This window comes from Piliocolobus tephrosceles, chromosome 21 (genome assembly GCF_002776525.5).
Source record: "Piliocolobus tephrosceles isolate RC106 chromosome 21, ASM277652v3, whole genome shotgun sequence".
Taxonomy (NCBI): domain Eukaryota; kingdom Metazoa; phylum Chordata; class Mammalia; order Primates; family Cercopithecidae; genus Piliocolobus; species Piliocolobus tephrosceles.
This window is the reverse complement of record NC_045454.1, coordinates 43,920,921-43,935,373: the sequence shown is the minus strand read 5'-3', so window position 1 is coordinate 43,935,373 and position 14,453 is coordinate 43,920,921. Positions and strand designations below refer to the sequence as shown.

General features: G+C 46.9%; 1 protein-coding gene across 1 annotated transcript in view; it reads right to left on the bottom strand.

Moving 5' to 3' along the window:
* The window catches only part of MUC16 (mucin 16, cell surface associated), a 136,188-nt gene that overhangs the window by 57,514 nt on the left and 64,221 nt on the right, over positions 1-14,453 (bottom strand). Inside the window, 24 exon segments of the mRNA XM_031934726.1 lie at positions 222-257; positions 575-747; positions 1,361-1,428; positions 1,661-1,785; positions 3,051-3,116; positions 3,372-3,407; positions 3,736-3,908; positions 4,842-4,909; positions 5,163-5,287; positions 6,227-6,292; positions 6,548-6,583; positions 6,899-7,071; positions 7,985-8,052; positions 8,291-8,415; positions 9,315-9,380; positions 9,640-9,675; positions 9,979-10,151; positions 10,766-10,833; positions 11,068-11,192; positions 12,125-12,190; positions 12,449-12,484; positions 12,814-12,986; positions 13,601-13,668; positions 13,905-14,029. Of these exon segments, the coding sequence (XP_031790586.1) occupies positions 222-257; positions 575-747; positions 1,361-1,428; positions 1,661-1,785; positions 3,051-3,116; positions 3,372-3,407; positions 3,736-3,908; positions 4,842-4,909; positions 5,163-5,287; positions 6,227-6,292; positions 6,548-6,583; positions 6,899-7,071; positions 7,985-8,052; positions 8,291-8,415; positions 9,315-9,380; positions 9,640-9,675; positions 9,979-10,151; positions 10,766-10,833; positions 11,068-11,192; positions 12,125-12,190; positions 12,449-12,484; positions 12,814-12,986; positions 13,601-13,668; positions 13,905-14,029 (2,274 nt within the window).

The window sequence follows — 14,453 nt, the reverse complement described above, 5'->3', positions numbered from 1 at the left end:
TGAGGCAGGAGAATGGCGTGAACCCAGGAGGCGGAGCTTGCAGTGAGCTGAGATCCGGCCACTGCACTCCAGCCTGGGCAACAGAGCGAGACTCCGTCTCAAAAAAAAAAAAAAAAAAAAAAAAAAAAAGAAGAGGAGCTATGGTTTTATAAGGAGAAGGGTCAGCTCCTGCTCTGCTTTGTGTAGAATCAGGGGCATGAGATTATCAGTTGAATACTCACTACTGGTGGTGGGCACAGATTTCCAATGGGTGAAACCTACAGAGAGAAAGAGATTAACCTGAGTAAGGTTAAGGTAGAGGTGGATAACCAAATAGGGGTCAGGGCTACCCTGGTGAAATGGAACCGGGGCTGCTGGAGGTTTTCTATCAGTACCCTCACATCAGGGAAGAAAACCCTGAGGGTAAACCCAGTCTTCAACATAAAGAAGAAACCATGATGTTCTGACGTCAACTATCAAATATAGACAACATGGTCAATCTTTCAATGGCCAGGCAGTGAGTGTGACCTCAAGCCAGGGAGTAGAGGTTGCCCATCAGAGAAGAAGAGCCTCCAACCACATCACAGCTGCTCACCATTGACATACAGACTGTCTCTGTTCAGGGTGTAGGGGCCCAGTTCAGTGATGCTGTGGGTCAGTTGGCTCAGCTCCCAGTAGAGCTGCTCTCTGTCCAGCCCAGGTCTTTTGGGATCAGGGTGGTAGAGGCAGACAGCGTCCACTCCAGTGGCTGCTCCATCCTTCTCGGTCCTGGGGAAAGGAGGTGGGGGGAATGACAATGAAAAGATTACCTAGGACAGGTCTTGCGATTGCTGATGGAAGGACAGCAAAGGAGAAGGGAAATGAGAAACCTGGGAAAGAGGTGAGAAGCCGCACTTAGATTCTCTGAGTGCACGGACTAGCAGCTTGCTTGGGACCATGAACAGAGTCATGGATACAACAATTCTCCTAAAAGTGCAAGGGTGAAATTTGCATTCTCATGGCATGGGAAAAAAGAGCCCAGACTGGAGACCACTGAAGACCTTGAACTGGGGATGAAAGCACATGGATGAGGCATGATTGTCTTGAGAGAAATTCTGGGGACAGAATTTAACACCTAAAGGAAAGGGAGAGAGAGGAAAAGGAGAGAATTCAGAGAGATGACCAGGGTAGGGGCTCAATCCTGATGATGGACCATGCCGATTCTCTCTGTTGAGGTGAGGTGTGGGGGTGTTACTATGAGGAAACACACCGGTCCTGAAGCCAGTGACTCCTGAATTCCACCTTTGGTGAGGATATCCCTAGTAAGTGTATAAAGGAAGATGTGCAAAGTCTATTGGAGTGAGAATAGTTGCAACAGCCAGGATGGCTATTCTAGCCTCACCTTAGAGAAGTCAGTCTGCAGCCAGAGTAAAGAGGGCCAACACTGGAGTTCTTGAATATGGGACTAAGCTGTGGAGGAGGGAGAGAGAGGTGAGTAGGAGGGCTAAGGTCCCTGTGTGGGGGCAAAAATGAGGTGGGTGGGGCAGGGCCCAGTGGGCATGGCTGGCCTCAGTGGGTGAGGCTTGCATCTCTGGGGATGAGGGCAAGGTGGGTGGGATCTTATTCCATGGCCCTGGCATGGATGTTGTATGAGGGGCTGGGTATCTGGAGTGAGGGAGAGTGAAGAGGTCAGGGCACTAACCAGACCCTGCAGGACCCTCTCTGTGGTGTTGAACTTCCTGGAGCCAGGGCGATGCATGTCCTCCTCATACTGCAGGTTGGTGATGGTGAAGTTGAGGGTGAACGGCACCAGGAGAGGGCCAGCAGCTGTAGTGGGAGGGGGAAATAAACATTACGTTCAGAGTGGAGAAAATAGGAATTTGCAACCCAGTTATCTTTAAACATGTGCAACATTTAAATTGAATGACTAAATAAATATTTACCGTGCATCCCTTTCCTATAATGACAGAATTTATTTATTTATTTTTTTGAGATGGAATCTCTGTCACTAGGCTGGAGTGCAGTGGCACCATCTTGGCTCACTGCAACCTCTGCCTCCCGGATTTAAGCAATTCTCCTGCCTCAGCCTCCCAAGTAGCTGGGACTACAGGCATGCACCACCACACCCGGCTAATTTTTGTATTTTTAGTAGTGATGGGGTTTCGCCATGTTGGCCAGGATGGTCTCGATCTCTTGACCTTGTGATCCACCCACCTCGGCCTTCCAAAATGCTGAGATTATAGACGTGAGCCACCGCACCTGGCCTGACATAATTTAGTTTTTAAAGGATGCTTTATGATAATAGTTAGATGCCGAGTGTAGCTCTTGGTGCATATTCAGAGCTTAATATTGTCTGATGTTATCTGTTATCTTTTTTATTGTCATCATTATTGTTGCTATCATTGTCACCATCGCCATCATTATTATCATCATCACCACCATGGTAATCCCAAACATGACCACCACAAACATCATCATCACCACAGACAACACATCACCATTATCATCATAACCCCACGACCATCACTGGCATCATCCTCATCACCATCATTGTCATTTTCATCAACATCACCAGTCCCATCATCACCATCTCAAACAGCACCCAAAAAAAGACAAAAGAAAAATAAACAGCACCACCATCACCATCATCATCATAACACTCAACACGTCATCAGGAATATCGTAACTGTTACTGACATCCTCATGTCCATCCTCAACATGGTCAGCACCACCACCACCATTATCACCAACAGCATCACTATCATCATTGCCATGATAATCATCATAAACAGCACCACTACCACCATCATCAACACACTCAACATATTATGAGTAATATCATAACCACCACCACCATCATCATCGTCATCACATAAACAGAAGCTTACTGAGGGCAGACATGTTTTTATTGGTTTTATTTTCCTTGTTGTATCCCTAGGGTCTGGTACACTGTAGGTGGCCAATTAATTTTTTTGGTTCACTCACTATCACTAGACTTACTATGATTTTCTATCTTTATTTGAATGAAAATGGCACAGATGTTTACATTCATCAGGCATGCTCTAACAGAGATGCCACTGACTGGTACTTACTTGTGGGGATGGGGATGGGGGATGGAGTCCCTGAGATTCCAAGGTCCACTGTGGAAGTCCAAGGAGCTGAGAAAAAGTCCTCATCAGTGAAAGCAGGAAGCACTCTCATGACAGAAATGGCAAGAGGGGAGACTATGGGGTCTGCTGCCTGTGTGACTAGAGATGGGTCTTTCTTTGGAGCTGGGGCAGAGCAGAGCTTGAGTAACTGCTGTCCTCCTATCTCCTTTGCTGAAGAAGAGGACCTACGGGTTTACGAGGAGGGGTAGCTCTGTTCTGCTTGATGTAGAATCAGGGACATGTGGACATGACTTGAATACTCACTGCTGGTGGTGGGCACAGAGCTCCGATAGGTGAAACCTGCATAGAGAAGGAGGCAGGAGAGTGCGTAAGGGTTAAGGAGACATTGGTGACCAAATAGGGGTCAAGGCTACCCTGGTGTAAAGGAATGAATTTCATGGTACAGGGGCATTTGAAGATTTCCTATCAGCATCCTCACATCAGGAAAGAATGCCCTGAGGGAATACATCCATGGTGATAAAGAAACTATGAAGTCCAGACCTTCATCATCCCATGTAAAACACATGACAGAATTTTCAATTGCCAGGCAGGAAGTGTGACCTCTAGTTAGAGATTAGAGGCTGCTCAGCAAGAAGGAAGAGACTTCAACCACATCACAGCCACTCACCATTGACATAGAGACTGTTCCTGTCCAGGGTGTAGGGGCCCAGCTCTTTGATGCCATTGGTCATCTGGCTCAACTCCCAGTACAGCTGCTCCCTGTCCAGTCCAGGGCTTTGAGGGGTAAGGCGGTGGGTACAGATGGCATCCACTCCAGTGGCTGCCCCATCCTTCTCAGACCTGGGGAAGGTAGGTGGGGAGAATGACAATGAAAAGATTACCTAGGATGGGTCTTGAGATTGCTGAGAGAAGGATGGCAAGTAACCAGAGGAAATGAGAAACCTGGGAAAGAGGTGAGAAGCCACACTTAGATTCTCTGAGTGCGCAGACTACTGGCTTGTTGGGACTGTGAGCAGAGTCATGAACACAACAGTTTTGATAAAAGTGCGAGGTGAGGCTGGGCACGGTGGCTTACGCCTGTAATCCCAGCACTTTGGGAGGCCGAGGCGGGTGGATCACCTGAGGTTAGGAGTTCGAGACTAGCCTGACCAACATGGAGAAACCCTGTCTCTGCTAAAAATACAAAATTAGCCGGGTGTGGTGGCCCGTGCCTATAATCCCAGCTACTCGGGAGGCTGAGGCAGGAGAATCGCTGGAACCTGGAAGACAGAGGTTGCGGTGAGCCGAGATTGTGCGATTGCACTCCAGCCTGGGCAACAAGAGTGAAACTCTGTCTAAAACAGTAAAAAAAAAAAAAAAAAAAAATGCAAGGTGAATCCTGCATTCTCATGGCATGGGAACAGGAGAGCCCAGATGTGAGGCCAGTGAAGAGCTGGAAATGAGGATGAAAGCATGTGGCTGAGGCACGATTGTCTTGAGAGAAATCCTGGAGACATAATTTAAGAACTAAATGAAAGGGAGGGGCAGGGAAAGGAGGAAATTCAGAGGGATGACCGGGGTAGGGGCTCAATCCTGATGATAGACAATGCAGATTTTCTCTGTTGAGGTGGGGTGTGGGGGTGTTACTATCAGGAGACACACTGGTCCTGAAGCCAGTGACTCCTGAATCCCATCCTTGGTGAGGATATCCCTAGGAAGTGCAGCAAGGAAGCAGTTCAAAGTCTTTTGGAGTGAGAATAATTGGGACAGCCAGGCTGGCTATTCTAGCCTCACCTGAGGGAGATCAGGCTGCAGCCAGAGTACAGAGGGCCGACGCTGGAGTTCTTGAACAACGGACCAAGCTGTGGAAGAGGAAGAGAGAGGTGAGTAGGAGGGCTAAGGTCCCCGTGTGTGGGTGCAGAAATAAGGTGAGCGAGGCATGGCCCAGTGGGTGAGGCTGGCTTCAGTGGGCATGGCTGGCCTCGGTGGGCGAGTCTTGCATCTCTTGGGTCAAGGACGAAGTGGGTACATTCTTCTCCCATTACCCTGGCTTGGATGTTGTAGGAGGCACTGAGTACCTGGGTCAGGGCAGAGTGAGGAGGACAGGGCACTAACCAGACCCTGCAGGACCCTCTCTGTGGTGTTGAACTTCCTGGAGCCAGGGTGATGCATGTCCTCCCCATACTGCAGATTGGTGATGGTGAAGTTGAGGGTGAATGGCACCAGGAGAGGAACAGCTGCTGTAGTGGGAATTGAAAATAAACACTGTGTTCAAAGTAGAGAAAATAGGAGTTTGCAATATACTTATCTTTAAATACAGGCAGCATTTCAATTGACTGACAAAATAAATATTTACCATGCCTCCCTTGTCTTCAACGACAGAATTTATTTTTTAAAGGATATTATATAAAATAGTAGTTAGATGCTGAGCATAGCTCTTGATTCATATTCAGTGCTCAATATTGTCTGATGTTACCTGTTATCTTTATTATTGCCATTATCATCCTTGCTATCATTGTCACAATCACAATCATTATTATTATCACCACCACCATAATAGTCCCTACCATGACTACGACAAACATCATCATCACCACACTCAATACGTCACTATTATCATCATAACCCCATGACCATCTCTGGCATCATCTTCATCACCATCATTGTTATTGTCATTAACATCACCACTTTCGTCATCGCCATCATCAACAGCACCACCACCACCACCATCATCCTCACTAACATCATAACCGTCAGTGACATCATCCTCATGTCCATCATCATCATGGTCGGCAACATCAACCATTATCATCAGCATCACTATCATCATCATCATCATCATCATCATCATCATCATCATCAAGAGCACCACTACCACCATCATCAACAGCATTACCATCACGATCATCATCATCATCGTCATCAACAACTAGCACCACTACCACTATCATCATCACATGAGTAAAAAAGCTCACTGAGGGCAGAGACACTTTTATTGGTTTTGTTTTCCTTGCTGTATCCCTGGGGTATGGCACACAGTAGGTGGCCAACAAATATTTTTGGTTCACTCACTATTACCAGATGTACTGTACTTTTCCATCTTTATTTGAGTGAAAATGGCAGAGATGTTCACACTCATTACGCATGCTGTAATACAGATGTCATTGACTGGTACTTACCTGTGGGGCTGAGGAGGAAGGATGGAGTCCCTGAGGTTCCAAGGTCCAATGTGGAGGTCCCAGGAGCTGAGGAAAAGTCCGCATCAGTGAAAGCACAAAACACTCTCATGGCGGAAATGGCAAGACAGGGGACTATTATGAGGTCTGCTGCATGTGGGCTTCAGGTGGGTCTGTCTTTGGAGCTGAGGCAGAGGGAAGCTTCAATAATTTCGGCCTTCCCAGCTCCTTTGCTCATGAGGACTTATGGGTTTATGAGCAGGGGCAGCTCCTGCTTTGCTTGATGTAGGATCAGGGGCATGTGGACATGAGTTGAATACTCACTGCTGGTGGGGGCCATAGAGCTCCAATGGGTGAAACCTGCATAGAGAAGGAGGGAGGAAATTGTGTAAGGATTAAGGAGATGTGGAGGATGCAATAGGGGTCATGGCTATCCTGATGCCATGGGACAGGGACCATTAAAGATTTCCTATCAGCATCCTCATAGCAGAGAAGAATGCCCTGAGGGAATGCAGTTCACGATGACGAAGAAACCATGGAGTCCAGAACTTAGTCACCCCATAGAGAGCACATAACAGAATTTTCAATGGCCAGGCGGAGAGTGTGCCTGCAAGCCAGAGATTAGAGTCTGCCCAGCAGGGAGGAAGAAACTCCAACCACACCACATCTGCTCACCATTGACATAGAGACTGTTCCTGTCCAGGGTGTAGGGGCCCAGCTCTTTGATGCCATGGGTCAGCTGGTTCAGCTCCCAGTACAGCTGCTCTCTGTTGAGTCCAGGGCTTTTGGGGTCAAGATGTTGGGTGCAGATGGTATCCACTCCAGTGGCTGCCCCATTCTTCTCAGGCCTGGGGAAGGCAGGTGGGAGAAATGCAATCAAAAGATTAACTAGGAAGGGTTTTGAGATTGCTGAGGGAAGGACAGCAAGGAACCAGAGGAAATGAGAAACCTGGGAAAGAGGTGAGAAATCACACTTAGTTTCTCTGAGTGCACCAACCACTGGTTTGCTTTGAACTGCAAGCAGGGTAATGGATACAAGAATTTTTATAAAAGTGCAAAGTGGCCTGGCACAGTGGCTCACACCTGTAATCCCAGCACTTTGGGAGGCCAAGGCGGGCAGATCACTTGAGGTCAGGAGTTCAAGACTAGCCTGGTCAACAAGGTGAAATCCCATCTCTATGAAAAATATAAAAATTAGCTGGGTATAGTAGCGGGTGCCTGTAATCCCAGCTATTCTGGAGGCTGAGGCAGGAGAATCACTTGAACATAGTAGGTAGAGGTTGCAGTGAGCTGAGACCAGTCTGGTGTGCAGTGAGACTACGTTTCAACAATGAAATAATAAAATAAAATAGTGCAAGTTGAAACCTGCATTCTCATGGCATGGGGACAGAGACGCCAGACTTGAGGCCAATGAAGAGCTGGAAATGGAGATGAAAGCCTGTGGATGAGGCATGATCGTCTTGAGAGAAATCCTGGGGACAGAATTTAAGACCTAAAGGAAAGGGAGGTGCAGGGACATGAGGGAATTCAGAGGGATGATCAAGGTAGAGGCTCAATCCTGATGATGGACTATGCAGATTCTCCCTGTTGAGGTGGGGTGTGGGGGTGTTACTATCAGAAAACACATTGGTCATGAAGCCAGTGACTCCTGAATTCCACCTCTGGTGAGGATATCCCTAGGAAGTGCAGCAAGGAAGCAGTGCAAAGTCTACTGGAGTGAGTACAAGTGGGGCACCCAGGCTTGATCTTCTAACCTCTTACCTGAGCAAGGTCAGTCTGCAGCCAGAGTACAGAGGGCCGACACTGGTGTTCTTGAACACGGGACCAAGCTGTGGAGGAGGGAGAGGGAGGTGAGTAGGAGGGCTAAGTTGCATGTGTGGGTGTGTAGGACAGAAGTTAGGTGGGCAGAGCAGGCATCAGTGAATGGGGCTGGCTTCAATGGGCATGGCTTGCATCTCCTGGGGCAAGGGTGAGGTGGGTGTGATCTTCTTCCATTGCCTGGTATGGATAATGTAGGAGGTACTGACTGTCTGGGGTGGGGCAGAGTGAGGAGGGTGGGGCACTAACCAGACCCTGCAGGACCCTCTCTGTGGTGTTGAACTTCCTGGACCCTGGGTGATGCATGTCCTCCTCGTACTGCAGGTTGGTGATGGTGAAGTTGAGGGTAAATGGCACCAGGAGAGGGCCAGCAGCTGTAGTGGAAGTGGGAAGCAAATACTATGTTCAAAGTAGAGAAAATAGGAGTTTGCAATAGACTTATCTTTAAACATGTGCAGAATTTAAATTGAGTGACAAAATATTTACCATGCTTCCCTTGCCTATAACAATACAATTTATTTTTACAAACATATATTATATAATAGTATTTAGTTGCTGAGAACTGCTCCTGGTGCATATTCCGTGCTCAATATTGTCTGATGTTATCTATGATCTTTATTGCCATCTTCATCCTTGCTATCATCGTCACCATCACCATCATTATTATGATCATCACTGCCATAATAATCCCCATCATGACCGCCACAAACATTATTATCACCACACTCAACGCATCATCATTATCATCATAACCCCGCAACAATCACTGGTATCATCGTCATCACCATCATTGTCATTGTCATCAACATAACCACTACCAACATCAATATCATCAGTACCATGGTCACCATCATAAACAGCATCACCACAATTATCATCATCATCACACTTAACACATCATCATTACCATCATAACCTTCACAACCATCACTGACAACATCTGCAAGTCCATCACCATAATCATTGGTAATATCACCACCACCACCATCAACATCATCCCAATCAACATGTCATTATTACTATCATAACCACCACCACCATCATCATCATCACATGAACACAAGCTCACTGAGGGCAGAGATGCTTTTATCGGTTTTATTTTCCTTGCTGTATCCCTAAGGTCTGGCACACTGTAGGTGGCCAATAAATTTTTTTGGTTCACTGAGTATCACTGTATTTACTATGACTTTCCATCTTCATTTGAGTGAAAATGGCACAGATGTTCACATTCATCAAGCATGATCTAATAGACATGTCACTGACTGGTACTTACATGTAGGGCTGGGGATGGAGGATGGAGTCCCTAAGGTCCCAAGTTCCACTGTGGAGGTCCCAGGAGCTGAGAAAAAGTCCTCATCAGTGAAAGTAGAAAACACTCTCATGGCAGAAATGGCAAGAAGGTAGACTATTATGAGGTCTGCTGCATGTGGGCTTGAGCTGGGTCTGTCTTTGGAGCTGGGGCAGAAGGGAGCTTGAGTAACTTCTGCCTTCCCAGCTCATTTGCTCAAGAGGAGGACTTATGGGTTTAAGAGGAGGGGCCAACTCCTGCTCCACTTGATGTAGGATCAGGGGCATCTGGACATGAGTTGAATACTCACTGCTGGTGGTGGGCACAGAGGTCCGATGGGTGAAACCTGCATAGAGAAGTAGGGAGGAGACTGGGTAAGGGTTAAGGAGATGTGGGAGATGCAATAGGGTTCAGGGCTACCCTGGTGCAATTAAATGAGTTTCATGGGGCAGAGGCCATTAAGATTTCCTATCAGCATCCTCCCAAAAGGGAACAGTGGCCTGAGGGAATGCAGTTCATGATGAAGAAGAAACCACGAAATCTAGAACTCAGTTAGACCAGTAGCCAGGGAGGGAGCGTGACCTGAAGCCAGAGATCAGAGGTTGCACATCAAGGAGGAAGAGATTCCTACCATATCACAGCTGCTCACCATTGACATACAGACTGTTCCTGTCCAGGGTGTAGGGGCCCAGCTCCTTGACGCCATGGGTCAGCTGGCTCAGCTCCCAATACAGCTGCTCCCTATCCACTCCAGGACTTTTGGGGTGAAGACGGTGGGTGCAGAGGGCATCCACTCCAGTGGCTGCTCCATCCTTCTCAGACCTGGGGAAGGTAGGAGGGGAAATGACAATGAAAAGATTGCCTAGGACTTGTCTTGAGATTGTTGAGGGAAACATATCAAGGAACCAGAAGACATGAGCAACCTGGGAAATAGGTGAGAAGCCACACTTAGATTATCTGAGTACACAAACCACTGTCTTAGTTGGGACTGCAAGCAGAGTCATGGATACAATAATTTTTATAAAAGTGCAAGGTGAAACCTGCATTCTCATGGCATGGGAACAGGAGAATCCAGACTTCAGACTAGTGGTGAGCTTGAAAGGCTGTTGAATGTATGTGGATGAGGCATGATTATGTTGAGAGAAATCCTGGGGACAGAATTTAACACCTAAATAAGAGGGAGGGGCACGGAAAGAAGGGAATTCAGAGGGGTGATCAGGGTAGTGCCTCAATCCTGATGATGGACCATGAAGATTCTGCATATTGAGGTGGGGCATGGGGGTGTTACTATCCAGAAACAACGTGTTCTCAAGCCAGTGACTCCTAAATTCCCTTTTTGGTGATGATATCCCTAGGAAGTGCAACAAGGAGACAGTGCAAAGTCTTTTGGAGTGGGAACAATTGGGCCAGCCAGGCTGGCTCTTCTAAAGTCTCACCTGAGCAAGGTCAGTCTGCAGCCAGAGTACAGAGGGCCAACACTGGTGTTCTTCAACATGGGACCAAGCTGTGGAGGAGGGAGAGGGAGGTGAGTAGGAGGCTAAGGTGTGTGTGTGTTAGGGGCAGATGTGAGGTGGGCACAGCAGGCACCAATAAGAAGGCCTGGTCTCTGGGGGCGAGGCTTGCATCTCTCAGGGGCAGGGGTGATGTTGGGGCTACCTTCTTTCATGATCTTGTCATCTATGACGTAGAAGGGACTGGATATCTGGGGCAGGCAGAGTGAGGAGGGCAGGGCACTAACCAGACTCTGCAGGACCCTCTCCGTGGTGTTGAACTTCCTGGAGCCAGGGTGATGCATGTCCTCCTTGTACTTCAGGTTGGTGATGGTAAAGTTGAGGGTGAACGGCACCAGGAGAGGGCCAGCAGCTGTAGTGGGAATTGAAAATAAATACTGTGTTCAAAGTAGAGAAAATAGGGGTTTGGAATAGACTTGTCTTTAAATATATGCAAAATTTAAATTGAGAGAAAAATATTTATCATGTCCCCCTTGCCTATAATAATACAATTTATTTTTATACAAGTATATTATATAATAGTAGTTAGATGTTGAGCATAGCTAGTTGTGCATATTCAATGCTCAATATTGTCTGATGTTATCCATTATCTTTGTTATGGCCATCATCATTGTTGCTATCATTGTCATCATCACCATCATTATTATCATCATCACCATGATCATCCCCATAATGACCACCACAAACATAATCATCAGCACACACAACACATCATCATTATCATCATAACCACATGTCCATCACTGGCATCATCCTCATCACCATCATTGTTATTATCATCAGCGCCACCACTACCATCATCAACATCGTCAGCACCATGGTCACCATCATAAACAGCAACACCAACATCATCATCATCATCATCATCATCATCATCATCACACTCAACACATCATTACCATCATAACCTTCACAACCATCACTGTCAACATCCTCATGTCCACCATCATCACTGTCAGTAACATCACTACCACCATCATCAACAGCAATGCCATAACCATAAATCATCATCACACTCATTATGTCGTTATTACTGTTACCACCACCACCACCATCATCATCACATGAACACAAGCTCACTGAGGGCAGAGATATTTTTATTGGTTTTGTTTTCCTTGTTATATCCCTAGGGTCAGGTACACTATCAGTGGCCAAAACATATTTTTGGTTCACTCAGGACCACTAGATTTATTATGATTTTCCATTTTCATTTGATTGAAAATGGTAGAGACGTTCACATTCATCAGGCATGATCTAATACAGATACCATTGACTGGTACTTACTTGTGGGGCTGGCGAGGGAGGTTGGAGTCCCTGAAGTCCCAAGGTCCACTGTGGAGGTCCCAGGAGCTGAGAAAAAGTCCACATCAGTGAAAGCAGAAAACACTCTGATGGCAGAAATGGCAAGAAGGTAGACTATTATGAGGTCTGCTGCACGTGGGCTTCAGCTGGGTCTGTCTTTGGAGCTGGGCAGAGGGGAACTTGAGTAACTTCTGCCTTCCCAGCTCATTTGCTCAAGAGGAGGACTTATGGGTTTAAGAGGAGGGGCCAGCTCCTGCTCCACTTGATATAGGATCAGGGGCATCTGGACATGAGTTGAATACTCACTGCTGGTGGTGGGCACAGAGGTCCGATGGGTGAAACCTGTATACAGAAGGAGGGAGGAGACTAGGTAAGGGTTAAGGAGATGTGGGGGACTCAATAGAACTCAGGACTATCCTGGTGCAATTAAATGAGTTTCATGGGACAGAGGTCATTAAAGATTTTCTATCAGCATCATCACAACAGGGAAGAGTGCCCAGAGGGAATGCCTCTTATGATAACGAAGAAACCATGAAGTCCAGAACTCAGTCATCCCATGTGGAGCATATGACAGAATTTTCAATGGCCAGGCAGGGAGTGTGCCCCCAAGCCAGAGATTAGAGGTTGCACATCAAGGAGGAAGAGACTCCTACCATAACACAGCTGCTCACCATTGACATAGAGGCTGTTCCTGTCCAGGGTGTAGGGGCCCAGCTCTTTGATGCCATGGGTTAGCTGGCTCAGTTCCCAGTATAGCTGCTCCCTGTCCACTCCAGGGCTTTTGGGGTCAAGATGGTGGGTGCAGAGGGCATCCACTCCAGTGGCTGCTCCATCCTTCTCGGACCTGGGGAAGGTAGGAGGGGGAATGACAATGAAAAGATTTACCTAGGACTTGTCTTGAGATTGTTGAGGGAAACATATCAAGGAACCAGAGGAAATGAGAAATCTGGGGAAGAGGTGAAAATCTGCACTTACATTATGTGAGTACACAGACCACTGTCTTGGTTGGGACTGAGAGTAGAGCCCTGGATATAATAATTTTTATAAAAGTGCAAGATGAAACCTGCATTCTCATGGCATGGGGACAGGGGAACCCAGACTTGAGAGTAGTGAAGAGCTTGAAAGGGGGATGCATGTATGTGGATGAGGTATGATTGTCTTAAGAGTAGTCCTGGGGACAGAATTTAACACTAAATGAAAGGGAGGGACCGGCAAAGGAGGGAATTCAGAGGAGTGATCAGCGTAGTGCCTCAATCCTGATGGTGGACCATGAAGATTTTGCATGTTGAGGTGGGGCATGGGGGTGTTACTATCAGGAAACAACTGGTTCTCAAGTCAGTGACTCCTGAATTCCCCTTTTGGTGAGGATATACCTAGGAAGTGTAGCAAGGAAGCAGTGCAAAGTCTTTTGGAGTGGGAACAAGTGGGGCAGCCAGGCTGGCTCTTCTAAAGTCTTACCTGAGCAAGGTCAGTCTGCAGTCAGAGTACAGAGGGCCAACACTGGTGTTCTTGAACATGGGACCAAGCTGTGGAGGAGGGAGAGGGAGGTGAGTAGCATGGCTAAGGTGTGTATGTGTTAGGGGCAGATGTGAGGTAGGCACAGCAGGCACCAATGAGCAGGGCTGGTCTCTGTGGGCAAGGCTTGCATCTCTCAGAGGCAGAGGTGAGGTTCGCACCATCTTCTTTCATCACCTTGTCATTTATGATGTAGAAGGGACTGGATATCTGGGGCAGGCAGAGTGAGGGGGGCAAGGGCACTAACCAGACTCTGCAGGACCCTCTCCGTGGTGTTGAACTTCCTGGAACCAGGGCGACGCATGTCCTCCTCATACTTCAGGTTGGTGATGGTGAAGTTGAGGGTGAACGGCACCAGGAGAGGGCCAGCAGCTGTAGCGGGAATTGAAAATAAATACTGTGTTCAAAGTAGAGAAAATAGGGGTTTGGAATAGACTTATCTTTAAACATATGCAAAATTTAAATTGAGAGAAAAATATTTACCACGTCTCCCTTGCCTATAATAATACAATTTATTTTTATAAAAGTATATTATATAATAGTAGTTAGATGTTGAGCATAGCTAGTTGTGCATATTCAATGCTCAATATTGTCTGATGTTATCTGTTATCTTTATTATGGCCGTCACCAATTTTGCTATCATTGTCATCATCACCATCATTATTATCATCATCACTATGATCATCCCCATCATGACCACCACAAACATAACCATCACCACACTCAACACATCATCATTATCATAATAACCACATGACCATCACTGGCATCATCCTCATCACCATCAGTGTTATTG